The 25948-nt window shown below is 45.7% G+C and overlaps 1 protein-coding gene across 1 annotated transcript in view; it reads right to left on the bottom strand.

Moving 5' to 3' along the window:
- LOC121276821 overlaps positions 1-22356 on the bottom strand; it is a 38864-nt gene extending 16508 nt beyond the window's left edge. Inside the window, exons 1-2 of the mRNA XM_041185365.1 lie at positions 22273-22356; positions 4133-4525 (exon numbers count right to left, since the gene is read on the bottom strand). Of these exons, the coding sequence (XP_041041299.1) occupies positions 4133-4525; positions 22273-22333 (454 nt within the window). The 5' untranslated portion in view covers positions 22334-22356. The remainder of the gene's footprint in view (positions 1-4132; positions 4526-22272) is intronic.
- Between the last annotated feature and the right edge of the window lie 3592 nt (positions 22357-25948).

Here is a 25948-nt window from a genome sequence, read left to right as displayed (position 1 = left end):
GGTGGAGCCGGTGTTGCAGGTGGTGGATGGGGTGCCAATCAAGTGGGCTGTTTTGCCCTGGATTGTGTTGGGCTACCTGAGTTGTGTTGGAGCTGCACTCATCCAGGCAACTGGAGAGTGTTCATCACACTCGTGACTTGTGCTTTGTAGATGGTGGACAGGCTTTGGGGAGTCAGGAGGTGAGTTACTCGCCGCAGAATTCCCAGCCTCTGACCTGGTCTTGTAGCCACAGTATTTATATGGCTGGTCCAGTTCAGTTTCTGGTCAATGGTAATCCCCAGGATGTTGATAGTGGGGGTTTCAGTGGTGGTAATGCCATTGGATGTCAAGAGCAGCTGGTTAGATTCACTCATGTTGAAGATAGTCATTGCCTGGCACTTGTGTTACTTACCACGTTTCAGCGCAAGCCTTAACATTGTTCAGGTCTTGCTGCATTTGGACATGGACATGCTCAGTATCTGAGGAGTCACGAATGCTGCTGAACATTGTGCAATTATCCACGAGTATCCCCACTTCTGACATTATAATGGAGGGAAGGTCATTGATGAAGCAGCTGAAGATGGTTGCACCTAGGACACTACCCTGAGTAACTTCTTCAGCAATACCCCAGGACTGGGATGATTGACCTCCAACAGCATCGTGTTGTGTGGCACTACCACCATGCTAAATAGGATAGATTTCAAACAGATCTAGCAACTCAAGACTGAGCATCCATGAGGACATCAGTAGCAGCAGAATTGTACTTGAATACAATCTGTAACCTAATGCCCTGCATATCCCCCACTCTGCCATTACCATCAAGCCAGGGGATCAACACTGGTTCAATGAAGAGTGCAGGAGGGCATGCCAGGAGCAGCACCAGGCATACCTAAAAATGAGGTGTCGACCTGCTGAAGCTATAACACAGGACTACTTGTGTGCCAAGCAGCATAAGCAGCAAGCGCAAGATAGGGCTAAGCAATCCCACAACCAAAGGATCAAATCTAAGCTCTGCAGTCCTGTCAGATCCAAAAATGAATGCTGGTGGACAATTAAACAACTCACTAGAGGAGGAGGCTCCACAAATGTCCCCATCCTCAATGATGGTGGAGCCAAACACATCAGTGCAAAAGATAAGGCTGCACCATTTGCTACAATCTTCAGCTAGAAGTGCCTAGTGGATGATCCAGAACTTACCGCACCCCTAGTCAAGCTTTTCCAGTGCAGTTACAACACTGGCATCCACCCGGCTATGTGGAAAATTGCCCAGGTCTGTCCTATACACAAAAAGCAGGACAAATCTATCCCAGCCAATTACTGCCCCATCAATCTATTCTCGATCATCAGTAAAGTAATGGAAGAGGTCATCAACAGTGCTATCAAGCGGCACTTGCTTAGCAATAACCTGCTTCCTCACGCCCAGTTTGGATTCTGCAAGGGCCACTCAGCTCCTGACCTCATTACAGCCTTTGTTCAAACATGGACAAAAGAGGTGAACTCACGAGGTGAGGTGAGAGTGACTGCCCTTAGGACATCAAGGCTGCATTTGACAGAGTGTGGCATCAAGGAGCCCTAGCAAAATTGGAGTCAATGGAAATCAGGGGGAAAACTCTCCTCTGGTTGGAGTCACAAAGGAAGATGGTTGTGGTTGTTGGAGGTCAGTCATCTCAGCTCCAAGACATCACTGCAGGAGTTCCTCAGGGTATTGTCCTTGGCCCAAACAACTTCGGCTGCTTCATCAATGACCTTCCTTCCATCATAACGCCAGAAGTGAGGATGTTCGTGATGATTGCACAATGTTCAGCATCATTCACAACTCCTCAGATACTGAAGCAGTCAATGTCCAAATGCAGCAAGACCTGGACAATATCCAGGCTTGGGCTGACAATTGGCAAGTAACATTTGCGCCGCCCAAGTATCAGAAAATGATCATCTCCAACAAGAGAGAATCCAACCATCGCCCCTTGATGTTCAATGACATTACCATCACTGAACCTCCCAATATCAACATCCTGGGGGGGTTACCATTGACCAGAAACTGAAATGGACAAGCCATATAAATACTGTGGCTGCAATAGCAGGTCAGAGGCTATGAACCATGCAATGAGTAACTCCCCTCCTGACTCCCCAAAGCCTGTCCACCATCTACGAGGCACAAGTCCGGACTGTGATGGAATACTCCCTACTTGCCTGGATGAGTGCAGCTCCCACAACACTCAAGAAGCTTGACACCGTCCAGGACAAAGCAGCCTGCTTGATTGGCACCACATCCACAAACATTCACACCCTCCACCACCGACGCACAGTAGCAGCAGTGTGTACCATCTACAAGATGCACTGCAGGAATTTACCAAGGCTCCTTAGACAGCACCTTCCAAACCCACGACCACCACCATCTAGAAGGACAAGGGCAGCAGATAGATGGGAACACCACCACCTGGAAGTTCCCCTCCAAGTCACTCACCATCCTGACTTGGAAATATATCACCGTTCCTTCACTGTCGCTGGGTCAAAATCCTGGAACTCCCTCCCTAACAGCACTGTGGGTGTACCTACACCACATGGACTGCAGCAGCTCAAGAAGGCAGCTCACCACCCACTTCTCAAGGCAACTAGGGATGGGCAATAAATGCTGGCCCAGCCAGTGAAGCTTACATTCCGTGAATAAATTTAAAAAAAAAACCACAGCCATCTTCCTTTGTGGACAGGACATAGCTGGGCAATTTTCCACATTGATGAGTAGATGCCAGTATTGTAGCTCTACTGAAACAGATTGACTAGGGTCACGGCAAGTTCAGGAGTTCTTGTCTTTAGTCCTTTTGCCGGAATATTGTCAGGTCCATAGCTTTTGCACTATCCATTGCCTTCAGCTGTTTCTTGTACCAGGGTAACCTTCTCCCAACTGTACACCACTTTGCCACCACCTCTGGTGGGTCTGAAATGTCACTAGATTAGGACATACCCAGGGATGGGTGAAGGTTGTGTCTGGGACATGATCTGTAAGGTATGATTCCATGAATATGACTATATCAGGCTGTTGCTTGACTAGTCTGTGAGACAGCTGTCCCAATTTTGGCACAAGCCCCCAGATGTTAGTAAGGAGGACTTTTCAGGGTCAGGTTTGCCATTGTCGATTCTGGTGCCTAGGTCAATGTCATATCTGGTTTCATTCCTTTTAGACTTTGCAGCAGGTTTAAAACAACTGAGTGGCTTGCTAGGCCATTTCAGAGTCAACCACATTGCTGTGGGTGTGGAGTCACATGTCAGCTGAAGATTGAAGATGTCCTTCCCTAAAGGGCATTAGTGAACCAGGAGGATTTATGACAATTGGCAATGGTCTCATGGTCACCATTGGATTAGATTTTAATTCTGGATTTATTAATTGACTTTAAATTCCACCAGCTGCTGTGATGGGATTTGAACCTGTGTCCCCAGAATATTAGCCTGGGCCTCTGGATTACTAACCCTGTGATATTACCACTATGGCACCACCTCCCATATAAAGGCATATTTCAGGGTATTTTTTCCTTTGCCACTTATGACCTTTTGGCTGCATCACCTCCAAAGATTAATAAGCCTCTGAGAGAAGAATTTCCTCTTCATCTCCATCTTAAATGGGAGGCTCCCTATTTTTAACCCACCTCTAGTTCTATATCCATCCACAAGGGGAAATATCTTCTCAGCGCCTACTCTGTTAATCCCCCTCAGAATCTTGTATGTCCCATTCGATCACCTCTCAATCTTCTGGAGGTCGCTGCCTCCATCAGGAGCCAAGTGATGTTCTCAGCCAATGAAAGCTCAGGAGGTACCAGGTCTATCTTGTCCTCGGCCAATGCCTGTAGAGGAGGGATCCCATTTGGAGATCTTGGAGCTTGGATTCTCAGTGATGTTTTTCTGCTCCCCAGCCCACAACATGAAGCCAGTTTGAACAGGTCAAATGAGTGAGTGAGTGTGTGAAAGACTGCGGGAGGTTTCAGAGACAGGTGATGGAATAGTCCATATCCCAGCCTCTACTCTCCTTCACACTGCCTCCTCCCTCAGGTCAACTGAAAGAGCCCAGGACAAGGAGCAAATCCGAGAGCTCCCAGACCAGGCGGAGCCTTTACCCATTGAACTCTCAGGGCAGCTACAACCCCTGAACATTGATTCTCACCTTCCACTGTCAGATTCGTTCCACTTGGTGTTTCAAATTTGCCCACATTGAGCTCCACACGACACCGATATTGACCGGTATCCTTCCGGCTCAGCTGCTCCATCATTATTGAGAGATCGTTGCTGCTGAGGTTCCCCACGAATCTGGATCGATTCCCACTGTCCCGCTGTGTCACATTCTCACACAGTTCACCCTGTGAATGGTCTGTACCAGGATATGTACATTTAAAAACAGGATGATGAAGGTCTGAGGGAAGTTTGTACCACATCACGGAGCCGTTGACCCTGCGGTGAATGTGTGGGTGGGTGAAACTACAGGGCAGGATAGCGGATCCCCCTTCCCGAACCCGCACATCATCCGCGACCATCATTGTCCAATTATTAACCGAAATCTCTGTAGGGGGACCGAGAGAGAGAGAGAGAGAGAGAATATTAAAACAGAGCAGGAAAGATATTCACGTTTCCAAATCAAAATACGAGACAATATACTGAGTCTGTTATATAGTTAGAACAGATGTAACATCGTTCGGTCAGATTGGGAAGGTTTATAAGCGGACATGAGACACTGTGGAATGAGTTAGAGGCTGGAGTATCACAGAGTGCTTCAGGTGATTTGTAAACATCTTCCCGACGTTAGATTGCGGGTGTTTTTATTTTATAGAGTCAGAGACGTCCACTGCACAGAAAAAAGGCCCTTCGACCCATCGAATCTGCGCCAGTCAGATAAGTACCTAACTATTCTAATCCCATTTTCCAGCACTCGGCCCATAGCCCTGTATGGCATGGCATCGCAAGTCACATCCAAATACTTCTTAAACGTTATGAGGGTTTCTGCCTCAACCACCCTTTCAGGCAGTGAGTTTCAGATTCCCACCATCCTCTGGGTGAAAAAATTCTTCCTCACATCCCCTCTAAACCTCCTGCCCCTTACCTTAAAGCTATGCCTCCTGGTTATTGATCCCTCCACCAAGGGGAAAAGTTCCTTCCTCTCTACCCTATCTACGCCCCCCATTATTTTATACACCTCAATCATATCCCCCCTCAATCTCCTCTGCTCCAGGGAAAATAACCCCAGTCTATCCAATCTCTCCTCATAACTAAAACTCTCCAGCCCAGGCAACATCCTGGTAAATCTCCTCTGCTCTCTCTCTAGTGCAATCACATCCTTCCTATAATGCAGATTCCAGAACTGCACGTAATACTCTAGCTGTGGCCTAACCAGCGTTTTATACAGTTCCAGCATAACCTCCCTGCTCTTATATTCTATGCCTTGGCTAATAAAGGGAACTATCCCATATGCCTTCTTAACCACCTTATCTACCTGTCCCGCTACCTTAAAGGACCGGTGGACATGCACACCAAGGTTCCTCTGATCCTCGGTATTTCCCAGGGTCCTACCATTCATCGTGTATTCCCGTGCCTTGTTTGCCCAAGTGCATCACCTCACACTTGCCCAGATTAAATTCCATTTGCCAATGATCAGCCCATCTGACCAGTCCATCTATATCGTCCTGTAATCTAACGCTATCCTCCTCACTAGTTACCACCCCATCAATTTTCGTGTCATCCACGCACTTACTGATCAACCCACCTACATTCAAATCTGAATCGTTTATATATACCAAACAGCAAGGAACCCAACACCGATCCCTGTGGAACCCCGCTGGACAGAGGCATCCAGTCACAAAAACACCCCTCGACCATCACCCTCTGCTTCCTGCCACTCAGCCAATTCTCGATCCAATTTGCCAAATTGCCTTGGATTCCATGGGCGCTTACCTTCGTTATCAGTCTCCCTTGCAGGACCTTATTAAAAGCCTTGCTGAAGTCCAAGTAGACTACATCAAATGCATTGCCCTCATCTACACCTCTGGTGACTGCTTCGAAAAATTCAATCAAATTGGTCAGACATGACCTCCCCTTAACAAAACCATGCTGACTGTTCTTGATTAATCCCTGCCTCTCCAAGTGTAGATTAATTCTGTCCCTCAGAATTGCTTCCAATAGTTTCCCCACCACTGAGGTTAGACTAACTGGCCTGTAGTTCCCTGGTTTATCCCTTCCTCCCTTCTTGAATAACGGTTCCACATTGGCTGTCCTCCAGTCCTCTGGCACCTCTCCTTTGGCCAGAGAGGTTTTGAAAATTATTGCCAGCGTCCCTGCTATCTCCTCCCTTGTCTCACTCAACAGCCTAGGATACATTTCATCTGGGCCTGGAGACTTATCTACTTTTAAGGCTGCCAGCCCACTTAGAACCTCCTCCCTTTCTATGCTAATTTCTTTAATTATATTACATCCTTCTACCTGATTTCCATACCCATGTCATCCCTCTCACTTGTGAACACCGACACAAAGTATTCATTTAGAACCTTACCTACGTCTTCCGGCTCCACACACAAATTACCGTTATGGTCCTTAATGGGCCCAGCCTTTTCCCTAGTTATCCTCTTACTCTTAATGTACTTGTAAAATAACTTTGGATTTTCCTTTATTTTACCTGCCAATGTTTTTCATGCCCCTTTTTGCTCTCCTAATTTCCTTTTTAAGTTCCCCCCTACACATTCTATACTCCTCTAGGGCTTCTGCTGTTTTGAGCCCTCAGTATCTGCCATAAGCCTCCCTTTTTCTCTTTATCCAATCCTGTATAACCCCCGACATCCAGGGTTCCCTGGATTTGTTGGTCCCACCCTTTATGTTTACTGGAACATGTTGGCCCTGTACTCTCCCTATTTCCTTCTCGAATGAGTCCAACTGCACAGACGCAGATTTACCTAAAAGGAGCTGCTCCCAGTCCACTCTGGCCAAATCATATCTGATCTGATCGACCTTCCCCTAATTTAGAACTCTGATTTCTGGCCCATCCTTGTCCTTTTCCATAATGGAGTTATGATCACTATCTGCAAAATGCTCCCCCATTGATACCTCTACCACTTGCCCGGCTTCATTCCCTAAAATTAAGTCCAGGATCGCCCCCTCTTTTGTAGGACCTTCTACGTATTGGCTTAAAAAGCTTTCTGGATGTATTTTAAGAATTCTGCTCCCTCTAAACCTATCACACTATGACTAACTCTGTTAATGTTGGGAGAGTTGAAATCCCCCTATTACTACCCTATTATTTTTACACATCTCTGAAATTTGCCTACATATCTGCTCTTCTCTTTTTCTCTGACTGTTTGGGGGCCTATAGTACACTCCCAGCAATGTGATTGCTCCTTTTTTGTTTTTCAGTTCCACCCATATGGCTTCATTTGAGGAGCCTTCTAAGATGTCATCCCAACTTACTGCTGTAATTGATTCCTTGATCAATATTGCGATACCCACTCCCTTTTTACCTCCCTCCCTGTCTCGTCTGAAGACGATATCCTGGAATATTGAGCTGCCAAAATCCTTCTCTCAACCATGTCTCTGTGACAGCAATGACATCATACTTCCATGTGTTAATTTGTGCCCTCAACTCATCTGCCTTATTCGTCAGGCTCCTTACATTAAAATAAATACCACCCAACCTTGCCAAACTCTCTTGTGCCTTAACTGGCCTATAATTTCTATGCCTTCCAGACTCACTTGCTCTCTCTTCTAATTTTGGCTGTGCATCTCCCCCTGCTGAACCTTCTCTCAGGATCCCATCACCCTGGCAAGTTAGTTTAAACCCTCCCCAACAGCATTAGCAAACCTCCCCGCAAGGATGTTGGTCCCATTCCGTTTCAGGTGCAACCTGCCCACCTGTACTGGTCCCACCACCCCCAGAAATGGTCCCAGTGTCCCAGAAATCTAAAGCCCTTCCTCCTGCACCATCTCTCCAGCCACGCATTCATCTGGACTAACCCTCTATTCCTATACTCACTAGCACATGGCACCAGAAGTAATCCAGAGATTACTACCTTTGAGGTCCTGTTTTTTAATCTGTTTTGTTGCTCCCTAAACTCTGCTTTCAGGACCTCATCCCTCTTAATACCTTTGTCATTGGTACCAATATGTACCATGATCTCTGTCTGTTTGACCTCCCCCTTTTAGTTCATTTGAAGAGAGGGTTTGGTGCCTGAGAGTTTTCTGAACACTCTCCATTGTGTCAAGAAGGCCCAGGGTTACCTGAAGAACAGATCTCAGGGCCCTCACAGAATCTTTTCTGTTTGCCATCACATTCTACAATATTGCCTGCAGCCAACAGTTTGATTTGTCAGTTGCAGCATGGTCATTCATATGGTTTGAAAGCCTTGAATGTGAAACTTTAACCAATGCCTTCTGAAATTCATGGAAATTCTATCCTTTTATCCAAAAGTTCAGTGACCTCTAGGGAGCTCTCATGGAGTGGTCAAGCAGCGTCACAGACCAAGTGCAGAGGTTGGAATAAGTATACTGGAACCAGTATGGGCACAATGGGCTAAATGGCCTCCTTCTGTGTTGTAAGTTTCCTATGATTCTATGAATCTTTGGAATTCGCTATACCAGCGAGCTGTGGATGCTCATTTGCTGAACGTCTTTAGGGCAAAGGTCAACAGGTTTTTGTGTGGGATTATGGGGATGATGCGGGAAGGTGGAGTTAAGGTAGAAGATCAGCCATGATCTTGTTGAATGTTGGAGCAGGCTCGAAGGGCTAAATTGCTGTCTCCTGTTCCTATTTCTCATGTTCTATGGAGCACAGCATTATTTTCAAAGCAGAGTCTGGAACTGGAAGTTCCCCTCCAAGCCTCGCACCATCCTGACTTGGAAATATATCGCCATTCCTTGACCGGGTCAAAATCTTGGAACTCCCTCCCTAACAGCACTGTGTGCGTACCCACGTCACATGAACTGCAGCGGCTCAAGAAGGCATCTCACCGCCACCTTCTCAAGGGGCAACTAGGAATGGGCAATAAATGCTGGCCCAGCCAGCAGAGCCCACGTCCTGTGGATGAATTAAAAAAAAATTGTGATAAAGACAGAAATGCTGCAAATACCCAAATAGCATCTGTGGAGAGAAACTGAGTTACCATTTCAGGTGAACAACCTTTCTTCAGAAATAGAGTTTTTTTTAATTAATTCATGGATGTGGCCATCACTGGCTCAGCCAGTATTTATTGCCCATCCCTAACTGCCCTTGTTCAGAGGGCATTTAAGAGTCAACCACATTGCTGAAGGTCTGGAGTCACATGTAGGCCAGACCAGGTAAGGACAGCAGATTTCCTTCCCTAAAGGACATTAGTGAACCAGATGGGTTTTTACAATAATTGGCAATGGTCATCATCAGACCTTCCATTTCAAATTTTTATTGGATTCAAATTTCACTATTTGCCCTGTGGTGGGATTTGAAACCAGGATTCCCAAAGCATTACCCTGGGTTTAATTGGAAAACTAGTCAGTGACAATACCACTAGGCCACCACCTCCAGACTTTAAGATGAGAATGGGATGGAGGGGAGGAAAGTACTGAATGAAATATCTGTAATAGGGTGGAAAGCAGGAGAGATTAAACGACTCAAGGGTTCATGGCGCAAGGCCAAAAGGAGATGGTAAAGAGACAAGTGAAGAAACAAAAGATCTGTCTAGAGATGTGAATGGCAGAATAGCTGTGGTCCGGAAAAAAAACCCAAATCTAAGAAAGAAGGAGGGAACAAGATGGGGGTCAGTGTTTACAGTCTGAAATGGCTGAATTCAATGTTGAGTCTGGACAGGTTTAAAGGGCCTCATAGAAAGATGAGGTGTTGTCTCTCGAGATTATGTTGAGCTTCATTGGAACACTGCAGGAGGTCAAGACAGAGGGGTCAGAGTGAGAGAAAGGCTAGAAGTAGTTTTGTTTCGAGTCAGAGTTTAGCGTAACTATATTAATCTAATTTCGTTTCTGAGACTCCCCTTTGGTTTGTAGTCAGTTTTTGTGTGCCAATGAAAACCTGACTCCAAAGATCTGAGTTCTGTGCTTGATTCCAATCATTTTTACCCCTCAGCATCCCATGATCCTATACAGCCGAGGTCCATCCATTCCTCAAGCACTTGGGTGGCTCCTCCAGCATCTATCTCAGACTCCTGAACAGGATCCTGGAAAACTACCTGCTACCTCTAGCATCAAATCTGTCTCTTCATCCAGACCTTTCCTCTCTCAGTCACTCGGCACTACTAAAAGTAATATTCCCCTGCATGCTCGTCTCCTTATTTCATCTGGACAGTGATGGAAAACTCTCTGTCCCTCTGTATTGAAGTCAAAGCTCATTATACTGTCTCCGCCTTCAATTCATTCTTTTTTGGCATCACACAATTGGATTCTCTCCCTTTGCTTTCCTTTCTTACATAGAATGCTAGCATGTATAAGGCACAGAAACAGGCCATTCAGCCCAACTTAAGCTTCTTCCCGTCCTTCCTCATTAAAATCTATCATTGTAACCTTTGATTCCTTTCTCCCTCATACACTTGTCTAATTAAATACATCTAGACTATTCACTTCAACCGCTCCCTGTGGTAGCCAGTTCCACATTCTCACCACTCTCTGGTTTCTCCTGAATTCCCTATAGGATTTCTTGGTGACTATCTTATATTGACGGCCTCTAGTTATGCTCTTCCCCACAAGAGAAAACATCCTCCCTGTCAAAACCTTTCAGGGTTTTAAAGACCTCAATTAGGTCCCCCTCAGACTCCTTTTTTCGAGAGAAAAGAGAGCCAGCCTATCAGTCCTTTCCAGATATAGATATGCCTACACATTTCAGGCATCTGCCTTGTAAATTTTCTCTGCAACGACTCCAATGCCTCTATATAATTTTTATAATATGGCAACCAGAACTGCACATAATACTCTAAATGTGGTCTAACCAAGGTTCAATACAGGTTTAGTGTAACTTCCTCACTTTTCAATTCTATCCGTCTAGAAATAAAACCTAGTGCTTGGTTTCCTTTTTTTTAATGACCTTGTTAACCTATAACGCAACTTTTAGTGATTGTTGTATCTGTAATCCAATATTCCTTTGTTCCTCTACCCCACCCAGACTTGCATTTTCCAATTTATAAGTGATCTCCCTGTTCTTCCTACCAAAATATACAACCTCACATTTGTTTTGTATCTTCACACACGCTTTTTTCCCATTTCGGGAAAGTTTTGAAAGGATTAGCAGGTTAAACACAAACCTGTTGAATCAAGTCACGAACGTGCCTGCTGTGGCCAATTTCCACTCCTGGGGCGGAATTTTCCCAAATTTGCCAAACAACGTTTTAGCTGCCGGCTGTGATGACAGGTTTTCACGTTGTATCATCCCAAGCCTACTTCGTTATTTATTCACTCCCAGGAAACAAGCTGTTTCCAAGGCGGGTGGGCTCTTGTTCGTCCACCACACCATCACCCTGCTGCTGCATCACGCCGGGCACCATGTTTAAAGTCCAGCTGCAAGCACACATCTCAGCGCTTCTGGCTCACCATTGCTGCACCGGAGACTTGGCCCTGAAACTGAAGAAGACTGCAGCCCCCAGGTTCAGCGGCGCGTCTCTCAAGTGACCTTTGGATGCCATGGAGGCCCGCTGGGATGCCCTCTACCCTTGGTTGCAGGATGGGAAGCAACCGCACCAACCCGCCTTAGGAGGTGGTGGCAGTGCTGGTCAGTGCCAACGCCCTGTAAAAGAGGAGAGCCACCCAGTGCTGCAAGAGGGTGAATGATCTCCTCCATGTTCCGCCAGGGTAAATCATTCATCCCATCACTCAACTCACACACTCACGAACCCATCACACATCCACAGGGCCTGGACTCACTGCCGGTTCAAGGGACATTGCCATTCACTCTCTCACACTCACTGTCATTGTCCTCATCCCATCTATGGGACCATTCAACATCCACACAGGCCAGGCATACTTATCATCTGGCCTGGCAGGCTTTCTGCTTATACTCTCTCCATCTCTATCCACGCAGGACAAGCTGGCACACAACAAGAGGGAGAGGTCACAGACTGGAGCGGAATGCCCGAAATCATGGTCCTCATGGACTTTGAAAACAGAGCCATCCAGCTGGACAGCGAGGATCTGGACCGGTCCTGTGCTGACGGTGAGGTTGGTGCTACTCTACCAAGTGAGGATCCAGCAGTGCAACATCCATCAGACAACCATGAGTGATATGTCCTCTTTCACAGGTCACTGCCATGCACTAATTATCTCCCCTTGCTTTCGCAGGGACATCTGCCAAACAGCCGACAGAGTCCATGACCCAGGGCCTCCAGTTAAGCCTGGAAGGAACCTCTGAAGAGGAATCTGAAGACACCCTCCCTGAAGTCCCATCACAGCACTCACCCACACCCTCCACCAGCAAAGAGGTACACACCTCAGTGGGACCTAGCTTTAGGATAGCCCCGGGATCACAATCTGGTGAGCACATCGCACTGCCTGGTGCACTGCAGCTGGTGGCAGGGACTTCCCAGGCCCCCAGCACTCGAAGAGCTGTTGAAGATCAGAAATTTGCTGAGTCTGAGTCAGATGATGAGCCTCTGGACTCAGTCATGTCGCAGCACTGATGCTGTGCTCCAGCTCCTGAAAGGGCCAGGTTCTGAAGGCAGACAAAGCATCAGATGCTTCTAAAGTTTCATGGCTGCATCTCTATGATATGACCTTGATCACAGAGTGCAAGCGAGCTGCCCTCAGCCAGACAGGAGTCAGACATTCTCAGAGGCTATGTGAAGATTTATGGCATGTCCTCACTGCATAATCATCATCATCCTCCTGCAATCGAACTGAGGGCATCCTGGCTAAGTTTGCAGATGATACAAAGATAGGTGGAGGGACAGATAGTATTGAGGAAGCGGGGAGGCTGCAGAAGGATTTGGACAGTTCAGGAGAATGGCTAAAGAAGTGGCAGATGGAATACAACGTGGGGAAGTGTGAGGTCATGCACTTTGGTAGGAAGAATAGAGGCATAGACTATTTTCTAAATGGGGAGAGAATTCAGAAGTCTGGAGTGCAAAGGAACTTGGGAGCCCTAGTCCAGGATTCTCTTAAGGTTAACTTGCAAGTTGAGTCGGTAGTTAGGAAGGCAAATGCAATGTTGGCATTTATTTCGAGAGGACTAGAATATAAAAGCAGGGATGTGCTGCTGAGGCTTTATAAGGCTCTGGTCAGAGCACACTTAGAATATTGTGAGCAATTTTGGGCCCCGTATCTCAGGAAGGATATGCTGGCCCTGGAGAGGGGCCAGAGGAGGTTCACGAGAATAATCCCAGGAATGAAAAGCTTAACATATGAGGAATGTTTGAGGACTCTGGGTCTATACTCGATGGAGTTTAGAAGGATGTTGGGGGATTTGATTGAAACTTACAGAATACTGTGAGGCCTGGATAGAGTGGACGTGGGGAAGATGTTTCCATTAGTAGGAGAGACTAGGACCCAAGGGCACAGCCTCAGTGTAAAGGGAAGACCTTTTAGAACAGAGATGAGGAGAAACTTCTTTAGTCAGAGAGTGGTGAATCAATGGAATTCATTGCCACAGAAGGCTGTGGAGGCCAGGTCATTGAGTGTATATAAGACCGAGACAGATAGGTTCTTGATTGGTAAGGGGATCAAAGGTTATGGGGAGAAGGCGGGAGAATGGGGTTGAGAAACTTATCAGCCATGATTGCATGGCGGAGCAGACTCGATGGGCTGAATGGCCTAATTTCTGCTCCTATGTCTTATGGTCTAATCGAGCGGCTATTAGGGCCTTCACCAGCTCTTTATGACAGGAGCGTTATCACAGAGGGTATTGGCACTGCCATAAGACAGACTGGAATGAAATGTTCACGAATGTGATGTGAGGAACTATGGGGTCACCTCACTGCATGTCGTCATCATCTTTCACAAACCTAGCAGCTATGAGGGCTTCCTAAGCACACCTGCCACATCTAGCCAGTGCGAGGGCCTCATCCCCATCATCGCTGCCTCCGAGGACCTCCTCAACCTCCTACCCATTGGCGTCCTCCTCATTAGAGGAGACATGCAGCTTCTCCATCTCCTCCTCAGCCTCCCCATTGGAGCACCAGGTTGTAAAACTCACAGCAAACGATGATGATGTGTGACACCATCTGTGGACTGTATTGCAGGGCTCCACCAGGCTAGTCCAGGGACCGGAACCAATCTTCAGTATCCTGCTGATCTGCTCCACCAAGTTGCGAGCTGCAGCATGAGCCTCATTATATTGTTGCTCTGCTGCAGTCTGAGGCCGCCACACAGGTATCATCAGCCACGGCCTCTGCGGGTAGCCCTTATTCCCCAAGGAGCCATCCCTGCAGCCTCTGTGGACCCTGGAAGACTCCAGGGATCTGTGACTGACTAAGAATGTAGGTGTCATCCACAAACCCTGGAAACCGTGCGCACACCTGAAGGATGTGTTTCTGGAGGTCACACACCGGCTGCACGTTCAGCAAATGGAACTCCTTGCGGTTGATGTAGTCCACCGTGTGTTGCGACAGAGATCTGGGCACCACATGAGTGCAGTGAATTGTGCCCTGCACCTGTGGGAAGCTCGAGATCTGGGCAAATCCAATCGCTCTTGCACCCTGACGGTCCTGGGCAAAATGCACAAAGTTGTGGTCCATGGAGATGGCATCCATGTCCTAATGGATGCATTTGTGGGTGGAGGCTTGAGAGATCCCACAGAGGTCACCTGTGGAGCCCTGAAAGGAGCCACTGGCATAGAAATTGAGCACCATGGTCAGTTTCACAGCCACTGGCAGTGGATGCCCTCCATGTCCCCTTGGCACCAAATCCTGCAGTGACTGGCAGATCTGAGCAACCAGTTCCCTAGACATACACAGTCTTTTGTGACACTAGTTCTCGGTCATCTGCAGGAATGAAAGGCGGCATCTATATACCCTGGGTGTCACTAGGCGCCAACCAGTGATGGCTGACTATGGCTCTTAGGCGGCGTGTGTGGGAGCTTCAGTCGCCCCTTCTTCCTGAGGGTGTGAGTGTGAATGTGTGTGTCTTAATTCGATTAAAGCCAGCTAGTCTGGATGCTTTTATGTAGAGTAATTTTGAGATGTGAAACAGGTAAGGTAAAAAGCACATATGCAATTTGTTGAATAAACCATTAAAAGACTGGGGGTGAATTCTTGCATCTATCTCAGAGAGACCAAGCAATATATTTATATTACTAATAAAATTGGTACTATGAAAGGGGTTTTGTTGTTTGAAGAGGTGGAGTTCAAAGGGCCTGGTGATACAATGAGAATTTGCATTCAAAGGGATGGCTAAGTATATACAGAACAGAATGGGGTTGAGAAACATATCAGCCATGATTGAATGGCGGAGCAGACTCGATGTGCCGAATGGCCTAATTTCTGCTCCTATGTCTTTTAGTCTTATGGATGCTGCCTGTACACCTACAACTGTGTGAAGGAACCACATTGAAAGGAACCTCATTTTGAATTCATAAGATAAAATTTGCTTTGCCTGGTGTCTGCTTAAAGTCTATGGGTTATTGATGCTTGGGGAAGGTTTACCTGGGAGTGATTAATTTGGGGATGTGTTTAAAAGTTATTATGGTAGTAATTTGTAGACATGTGCATGTGATTAATTCCTTGTAAATTAATAAATGTTTAATTGAATTTATATAATAAATCTCTGGAGGCTTGGTGGTTTCATTTCTGAATTTAGAGTTGCATCTCAAACATACCAATTGAAAATATAGGTTATGACAGTTGTTTAAAGTTTCCCTCTGGGATTTTAAATAACTCAGCTGTTACCAACTGCTGTGTCATAACACTTATTATAATTCCACAGTCCAAATTATCAACGTAAATTGTGAACAGCAGTGATCTCAGCACTAATTCCTGTGGAACACCACTTCCCACTTTTTGTCACTCTGAATAACTAAGCTTTCCTATGATTCTCTGCTTTTTGTCTAGAAGCCAGCCAGCAATCCATTCTCCCACATGTCCCCCGAGTCCACGTTCTCTGACCTTATTCATTAGTCTATTGTGAGGCACCTTATCGAAAGCCTTTTGAAAGTCCAAATAAATGACATCCACTTCATTACCATTGTCTATTCTCTCTGCTACCTCCTCAAAAAGTTCAATAAGGTTGGTCAAGCAACATTTTCCCTTTTGAAATTCATATTGACTATTCATTAATATATTTCTCATTCCCGGATGTTCTTCTATTCTCTCCTTTAGTAAAAATGCCATTATTCCCTGGACATGTTCTATCACCTTCTTAAATATAGGAATTACATTAGCTATCTGCTAGTTCTCAGGCACTACACCTTTTTCTAACAAATTATTAAATATTAGTAGTGATGTCTCTGCTATCTCTTCTCTAGATTTTTTTTAAAATATGGAGATGAAAACCATCTGGGCTGGGGCTTTAACTTCATTGTTCAATTTATTCAATACACCCCTTTTTATTTTAAATGCACTTATCTCAATGTTTATCTCATCATTCAATGTCTTGTCTACCTGGTAGATATTGAAGTGAAAAAATAATAATTTAATATTTCTGTCATCTCTCTATCATTACTTGTGGTATTATCTTGTTTGTATATTAATGGTCCTAATCTCATCATAGCCTTCATTCCTTTCTTTAATTGATGCACTTTTATATTATTTTATCTAATGTTTCTTGATAATTTAACGTCATAGTTCCTCTTTGTCTTCCTAAGTGCTCTTTTTTACTGATTTCCTAATCTCTTCATCTTCTCTTATCAATTCTCTGCTCCTATGCACTTAGTGTATGCCTCTTTTCCAACTTTCAACTGTTCCCTTATGCTTTATTTGTCTAAAGAGTTTTAATGTGTTCTTTCCTTTTAGCAGAATATATTTTTCCTACACACTTTTAATATTTCCTATTTAAATGTTTCCCATTGTTGATCTATATTGCTGTTTTCCAATTGTGCCAGCCATTTTATTTTCCCAAGTTCTAATCACAGCCCTTCAAAATCAGCGTTTCTCCAAACTATTAACCTGTTTTTCTTTTGTCATGCTTATGTTCTTCTCTATAATCAACTTCATAAGTAGTTTTTTTAAAATTTATTCATTCACAGGGTTTGGGCATTGCTGGCTGGGCCAACATTTATTGCCCATCCTTAATTGCCCTTGAGAGGGTGGTGGTGAGCTGCCTTCTTGAACCGCTGCAGTCCATGTGGTGTAGGTACAGCCACAGTGCTGTTAGGGACGGAGTTCCAGGATTTTGACCCAGCAATAGTCTCATTATCATCGTCTCGTCGGCTGTCTCTCAGTTGGGGTATGATGTCTGCTCAGGGCCATGAGGGTCTGCCATTAGTCTTCATGTGACTGAACAGACCCAAAGATCTTTGGGTACATGGAGCATGACATCCCATGACATAGTGGGATCCAGAGTGCAGGATTTGCTTCCTTTTCTTTCCTTCTGATGCTGCTCTGCCTCATTAAGACGTTGTGACTCAGAGCCTGATGCAGCTTGATGGACAAGCTGTTGCCATTTTGAGTGATTGGTAGCGAGCTCCTCCCAGTCATTAATGTCAATGTCGCACATCGAGGACAGCTTCAGGGTGTCTCTGAAGCATTTTCTTTGTCCTCTCTGGAACGCTGGCCATTTGAGAGTTGAGAAAACAGGACCTGGGGTGGGAGATGCTTCTTGGCCATCTGGACACAAGTATCTCGTCCATTGAAGTTGATCTCGGAGTTTTGCCAGAATGCTTGTAGAGCTGGCTTCAAGAAGGACACTAGCATTTGTTCGACGGTCCTCTCAATCTGGTAGACACGGCAGAGACATCGCTGATGGGATTTCTCTGGTGCTATTATGTGTCGCTGACACACAGACCGGGTCTCATTGCAGTACAGCTGTGTGGTAACGACAACTGCTCTGTACACAAGGAGTTTTGTTGAGTTGCAGAGGTATTTGTTGTCAAACACTCAGTGCCGTAATTTGTAGAAGGGGGAGATGGTGGCATTGTGGTGATGTCATTGGACTAGTAATCCCAGAAGCCCAGGTTCAAATCCCCATCATCGCAGCTGGTGGAATTTAACTTCAATTAATAAATCTGGAACATAAAGCTGGTCACAGAAATAGTAACCATGACAACAACTATCATTGATTGTTGTAAAAACCCACCTTTTCACTAAAGTCCTTTAAAGAAGGAAATCCGCCATGCTTACCTGGTCTGGCCTACACATGGCTCCAGACCCACAGCAATGCGGTTGACTCCTAAATGGCCTAGCAAGCCATTCAGTTCAAGGACAATTAAGGGTGGGTAACAAATGTTGGCTTTGCCAGTGATGCCCACATCCCATGAAAGAATATAAAAAGAAGGCTGAGCTGGCGCAGCAGATCTGGTGTTGGATCTCCTCGTCAATGGTGGCCTTTAGAAAGAGGTGCCTGCCAAGGTATAGGAAGTAATCAACATATTCTAGAATCTCTCCTTCAAAGTAAATGGGAGGTGGAATATTTGGCTGACCAGGAATCATCCGTGCCCGCTGGCGTCGGGCATGTTCGGTAGCATGAGCGGACAATATGGCGAGGCCAAAAATCAGTTTCACAATGTTGTGAAACCAGTTTGCAATTGTCTGCTCAGCCCATCGATGGTGGGCATGTTCCCCGCCATCGGACATTGCGAACCTCATTGTAATACATCAGCATATTATTATAATGCCAGCCCACCAGACTCATGCCTTACCCCCCCATCACCCCCGCTGAATCGTCCACCCACATTGGCAGGCAAACACGCTAGTGCAGAACATGTCTTAACAAGTGTGACATGCAGAAGTCGAGTCTTACCGTCAGGGTCTTGCTCACATTGTGGACACCCGAAGATGCCGGAGCCTGACAGCAACAGCACACTGGAGGAACATCCATGGGATGCTGGGTGGATTCTCATGGGCATGGCTCCGCCGTGAAGCAGCTCACGGAAGGTGGAAAGTCACCATTGATACTCGCAATGGATGATGTCGTGGGGGTGGGAGAGGAAGGACTAGGATTGACAGGGAGAGGAAGAGGTGTCAGGAGGTGAGGTTGAGAGAGGGAGAATGAAGGTGTCGGGGGCAGTAACTGGGAAGGGGGAATGAAGGTGTCAGGGGAGGTTGGGAGGGAGGAGGGAGTATGGTGGGGGGGAGGAGGGGGTAACAAGGGAGAAGATGGTACCTGGGGATGTAGGTGTAACGGGGGAGGAGGCATGGAAGGTGTAAGTGAGGGAGTTTGGAGGGGGTAGGAGTGTGGAGAGAAGATGGTGTCCAGGGGGAGGAAGGAGTGCAGATAGGATGGAGGAAGAAGTAACGGTCTGAAGGAGTCAGGAAGAGTCAGCATAGTTTTGTGAAAGGGAAATTATGTTTAAGCAATTTATTGGGGTTCTTTGAAGGAGTGCTCTAGGGCATGAGTCACAAAAAATTAGTGTGCAAATAATTAAGAAGGCTAATGGAATGCTATCCTTTATTACGAGAGGAATTGAATATAAAAGTAAGGATGTTATGCTTCAGTTATACAGGACATGGGTGAGACCTTGCAGCAAGATGTGGACAATATCCAGGCTTGGGCTGACAAGTGGCAAATAACATTCGTGCTGCACAAGTGCCCGGCAATAATCATCTCCAACAAGAGAGAATCCAACCATTGTCCCTTGAGGTTCAATGGCATTACCATCACCGAATTCCACATTATCAACATCCTGGGGGTTACCATTCACCTGAAACTGAAATGGACCAGCCATATAAATACTGTGGCTACAAGAGCAGGTCAGAGGCTAGGAATCCTGCAGTGAGTTCACCTCCTGCCTCCCCAAAACTTGTCCACTATCTACAAGGCACAAGTCAGGAGTGTGATGGAACACTCCCCACTTGCCTGGATGAGTGCAGCTCCCACTACACTCAAGAAGCTGGACACCATCCAGGACAAAGCAGCCCACTTGATTGGCACCACATCCACAACCATTCACTCCCTCCACCACCGACGCACAGTAGCAGCAGTGTGTACCATCTACAAGATGCACTGCAGGAATTCACCAAGGCTCCTTCGACAGCACCTTCCAAACCCAAGACCACTACCATCCAGAAGGACAAGGGCAGCAGACACATGGGAACACCACCGCCTGGAAGTTCCCCTCCAAGCCACTCACCATCCTGACTTGGAAATATATTGCTGTTCCTTCACTGTCGCTGGGTCAAAATCCTGGAACTCCCTCTCTAACAGCACAAAACAGGGTTTACCTACACCACACGGACTGCAGTGGTTCAAGAAGGCAGCTCACCACCACCTTCTCAAGGGCAACTAGGGATGGGCAATAAATGCTGGCCCAGCCAGCGAACCCCACATCCTGTGGAAGAATTTTTAAAAATCTATGGTGCCCAACCTAGAGGCACTGAAGAAGTTGCAAAAAATATTTACAAGGATGATACTAGGACTGAGTAGTTCTGTAAGAGATGCCAACAGGTACCATGGCATCTTGAAGAACACTCATCAAACCTGTGAGGAAACACAGGAAGAAGTTAATTTGCCAACAGTCAGACCACTATATGAAGATTTCACATTACTGGCTCAAAGCTGAGGGATTCACAACAGAGTGTGCAGGAGGTTCAAGGGTCAGGTTTTTCTGCCAAACTTCAGTTATGGCAGCAACAAGACCAAACATGCATGTTCCTCAGGGTTCAGGAAACACTTAATCCCCAATATCAAGGAGCTCGCATGATGAGTGACAGGACTTTTTGTGCCAAAATCTCTCACCAAGGATCTCTGCAAAAAGAAGTGCGGGAAAGGTTGTGCAGAGGACAGCCCAGTTCACGATCAAGATCACCAATTCCAAAGCAAAGTTATGCAGCAGAGGGAATGAGTAAAGTGACGGAGCAAAGCTACAGGGTTCTTTAACAAAAGTCTGAACTACAGAAAAAAAAGTAGTATATAACTGCCAGGTTGGGGCTCTTCCCTTGAAAAAAGAGAAGGTTGAAGGATGACCTGATGGAGGTCTTTAGAATGATGAAGGGGTCCAATAGGGTTGACAGGCAGGGCATGTGGAGGAACCAGAGTCTAGAGACCGTAAGCATAAGTATAACGGGAAGCTTTTTGCTTCAGTGAGCCGTTGAAATGTTGAAACTGATAAACCATGGAGTGGTTGAGGCTTGAGCACAGATTTATTTCAGGGGATGTTCAATAAACACAAGGCAAGAATAGAATAGAAGAAGCCGCAGATAGGGGGTTAGATAGAGAGGGGTGGGAGGAGGATCGTGAAGAGCATAAAAACCATCAAAAAACCGTTGTCCCAAATGGCCTGTTTCTGTACAGTAAATTCCAATTAATTCCACGGGCGATAATTTGTTGTAGCAGGACACCTAACGTTGTTTGCTGTTAAGTAGACTTTCCCTTGCAAGTTTAGATTTTTACACTTATCGTGGCCAGTTGCTAATAGTGTGAAGAGGAAATCGGACATCTGGGACCTGAGCGAAAGCAAATAACTGCGTCTCCTTAATCAATCCTATTAAGTATGGTAAAAAAAAATAACAGTGCAGAAAATGAGAAGGGAGGAGTGACTGAATTCAATGCCAAGTCAAGTACAAAAAGAGAAATAAAGTGGGGGAAAGAAAGATTAGAATAAGACAGAGAGACAGAGAGGAAGAGACAAAAACGGAAAGCAACAAAAATATTTGCTTTCTTTTAAATGAACAATTAAGACTAGAGATTTCACACTTGTCACAGTTACATTTCAATACCACAGTTGTTGACTGACAGTGATGAGCTCTCACCACATCGTTAAAAGGACATTTCGAGTGAAACTGATTAAACTTTAACTTTCTGTAATGAGTTTAGTTTGCATTCGCCACGTAATTACAGCAACCTCGCGGTGTTCAATAAATCTCAATGGTGAGTCAAGCAACAGGATGCAGGTTTCATGATGCGGCAAGTTTTGGATTACCATGTTTGTCCGTGTGTGAAGTTGCTGTGCCATTTGTGCATAAATAATAAATGAGCGCCATTAGCCTCAACATTATGTTAACAGCAAGTTAATGTCTCTCTGAAACCTGCATTCTATGTCTCCGCTCACACCCTGAAAGTTCCTATTAGCTTCTGTGTGCCATGTCGCCAGTGGAGCTCTGGTGTTGCTTCAGTTAAGCAACCTTGTCCCGTTTTGATATTTGTTTGACAACCAAAACGCGTCTCGCCATTAAGAAACATAATGCTGGACAGGGTTTGGAAACTAAAAGTAGACCCGCAGATGAGGTAACATTGGGTGATCTAACCAAATGAATTTGAACAGGTATGATCCTTACTTACTGTAACTTTGCACCAAGGCTGACAGGAGGACGACAGAAAGTAAGAAGTAGAGAGAAGTCATTGCCAACTCTTCAGCGTTTCGTTCTTTCTTGCTCAATGCTTCTTATCTTTTGACACCTAAAAACAGAAGTTGCTCAAAGTGTTTCCTCATTTTCGGTGAAATTCACACGAGATGTTAATCAAGTTCCTTCGATATAACTGCAAAGGGGAAGTCCGTGTATGTTGAACAGCAGAGATATTTATATAACTACTGGAAATCCATGGCACGAAGCACAACATCTACTGAGAATGAGAGATGCTGCAGCAGCTTCCAACATAGCTCTCAGATACTCACCAGACTCTGTAACCCTTGAAGCAAAGATTTCTATTTCAGTGTCAGCATCAAACACTCCCAGAGCTGGTGCAGTACCAGGTGGATACAGAATAAATCTTGTTCTACACTGTCCCATCAAACACTCCCACAGCTGGTGCACTACCCGGTGGATACAGAATAAAACTTGTTCTACACTGTCCCATCAAACACTCATATGTCAGCTGTACTATAGCACATTAAGGCTCCTTTAGTTCTGCCCAAAAATGTCCCTTAGCACTGCCTCAGGCCAGCACCTCTTCTTGCACAGTGTTTTATTTCTGTTTCCCTCACCAGTGCTCTCTCTAGCATTTGCGTGCCAATTTTGGGGCCGTAGACCCACTCAGCAGAAAATGCAAAAACTGATTTCATATGAGTGAGCTGAGTGAGTGGGCAAACGCATGGCAGATGCAGTATAATGTGGATAAATGTGAGGTTATACATTTTGCTAGCAAAAACAGGAAGGCAGATTATTATCTGAATGGCTATAAATTGAGAGAGGGGAATGTGCAATGAGACCTGGGTGTCCTTGTACACCAGTCGCTGAAGGTAAGCATGTAGGTGCAGCAGGCGGTAAAGAAGGCAAATGGGGTATGTTGACCTTCATAGCCAGAGGATTCGAGTACAGGAACAGGGATATCTTGCTGCCATTGTACAGGGCCTTGGTGAGACCACACCTGGAATATTGTGTGCAGTTTTGGTCTCCTTGTCTGAGGAAGGATGTTCTTGCTATAGAGGGAGTGCAGCGAAGGTTTACCAGACTGATCCCTGGGATGGCAGGACTGACATATGAGGAAAGATTGAGTCAATTAGGAATATATTCACTGGAGCTCAGAAGAATGAGGGGGGATCTCATAGAAAACTATAAAATTCTAACAGGACTAGACAGGGTAGATGCAGGAAGGATGTTCCCAATGGTGAGGGAGTCCAAAACCTGGGGTCACAGTCTGAGGATATTGGGTAGACCATTTCGGACTGAGATGAGGAGAGTGGTAAGCCTGTGGAATTCATTACCACAGAAAGTAGTTGAGACCAAAATATTGTATGTTTTCAAGGAGTTAGATATAGTTCTTGAGGTGAAAGGGATCAAAGGGTATGGGGAGAAAGCGGGAGCAGGCTATTGAGCTGGATGATCAGCCATGATCATAATGAATAGCGGAGCAGGCTCGAAGGGCCGAATGGCCTCCTCCTGCTCCTAGTTTCTATGTTTCTACATGGCTCAACTGAGTGCAGTGAGACCGAACGCTTAACACTGGGAATTTGGAAAGCGAGGGAGTTTGGTGCAGTGAGAGAGGAGGTGCTGTACTAGCCTTTTACAAAAAAGGGTGTGATGCAAGAAAGGGAGCCAGGGACAGCGATACCTGACAGCCGGAACCCAGAGGCATTAATTAGGTGAGCAGCTACATGATTGGCTGATGAGTTTTAAGTTCTTATTTCTCTCTAAACTGGGGAAGTATTTTAAACTGATACTCAGGAGATATAAGTATTGTATTAAATTTATAGATTAACCAGTTGAACTGCTTAATATAACTACAGACAATCACTGAATGATATTCCTACATTTGAAACCTAAGTAGTTGAATAAAGCATGAAAGATGTCAGGGCAGGTGATGTGTTGCAGCTATAGAATGTGGATCCTGATGGAGACCAGTGTGATCCATGGCAACCACGTCTGCAGTGAGGTCTGCAGCTTGAGGAACTCCAGCTCAGAGCTGATGAACTGGAGGTGAGCTTCAGACGCTGCGATACATCAGGAAGGGGGAAAGTTACCTGGATACTTTGCTTCAGGGGACAGTCACACCCCTTAGGCTAGATTCTTCAAATTTGGTTCATAAGTGAGGAATAAAAATGGAATGGTGATCCAGAAAGTGGCAATGAAGGAGCCTTTGCCCTCACACTTGTCCAACGGGTTTGATGTTCTTGCATCTTGTGTGGACAAGAGCAGGGACTGCACAGTGGATGAGATACTGCTCACTGCTGTCGAGAATGTGGTTCCCAAAGGCTGCATTGCCTGCCCAGTGCCAGGGTTAAGGGCATCCCCTCGGAGCTCAGGAGGAACTTTGGAGTGGGAGGAGAAGGATCTAGTTGTCATGGTCCACATGGGTGCCAACAACATAGGTAGGATTAAGAAAGAGGTTCTGCTGAGGTAGTATGTCCAGCTATGGGCTAAATTATAAAACAGAACCACAAAGGTAATAATCTCTGGATTAACACCTCAGCCGCAAGCAAATTGTTGTAGGATAAATAAGATTAGAGAATTGAATATGTGGTTCAAAGATTGGTGTGGGAGAAATGGATTTTGATTCATGGGGCACTGACGCCACTGACCCTGGGTAAAGTGGGAGCTGTACCACTGGGATGGGCCTCACCTGAACCACACCAGGATCAGTGTCCTGGTTGTAGAGGGTGCTTTAAACTAAGTAGTGGGAAGGGTTTATGTGATGGGAGATTTGGGAAGTTAAAGAGAAACAATAAGGCAACAGTGCGTGGTAGCAACATGGGTAATGATCACCGGAGTTTGACAGGAAGGGACAGAGCATACAAATATATGAATGCACCAGCAAATAAGGTCAGGGTAGGGGAAAATAGTAAAAAGACAGAATTAAAGGCTCCTTATCTGATGGCATGCAGCATTCGTTATAAGATGGATGAAGTGTTAGCACATATTGAAATAGACAAGTCTAATGTGAGAACCGTGGTTGTAAAGTGACCATGGCTGGGATCTGATTATTCAAGGGTATTTCACATGATTTTGTGAAAGGTAAATCATGTTTGACAAATTTATTAGAGTCCTTTGAGGATGTAAAAAGCACAGCAGATAAAGGGGAACCAGTAGATGCAGTGTATTTGAATTTCCAAAAGGCATTTGATATGGTGCCACATAAAAGAGAACTGCGCAAGATAAGAAGCATCACTTCCCTCTCATTGCACTAAGTCCAACAATGGGCATGAGAATCAACATTCTACCTGCCGGCCTCAATGGCGCGTTTTCGTGCCAAATTATCCACTTGCCGCCGCATTAATTATTTACACGCAGGGGTAAAACACTGGATCACGGGTTAGCAGTCTTTGATTTGCCTGCCCATCGGTGAGCTCACCGCTTCTTCACTCCAGGTGCCATATTTAAACAGCACGCGTGCACAGCTTTTTTGTTGTCCGCAGACCAGAACTGCTCCGCCGAAGGCATGGCTCCCAAACGGAAGAAGCCTGCTGCTCCGAAGTTCAGTGACACCTCCCTGGAACGCCTGCTGGATGCAGTCGAGGCCCACTGCAATGTCTTGTACCACCACTCTGGCCACAGGAGGTCCAGCAAACTCACTAAGTGGC

Source organism: Carcharodon carcharias, chromosome 4 (genome assembly GCF_017639515.1).
Source record: "Carcharodon carcharias isolate sCarCar2 chromosome 4, sCarCar2.pri, whole genome shotgun sequence".
NCBI lineage: Eukaryota > Metazoa > Chordata > Chondrichthyes > Lamniformes > Lamnidae > Carcharodon > Carcharodon carcharias.
The sequence above is the reverse complement of the archived record's forward strand: the minus strand, read 5'-3'. Positions and strand labels throughout refer to the sequence as shown.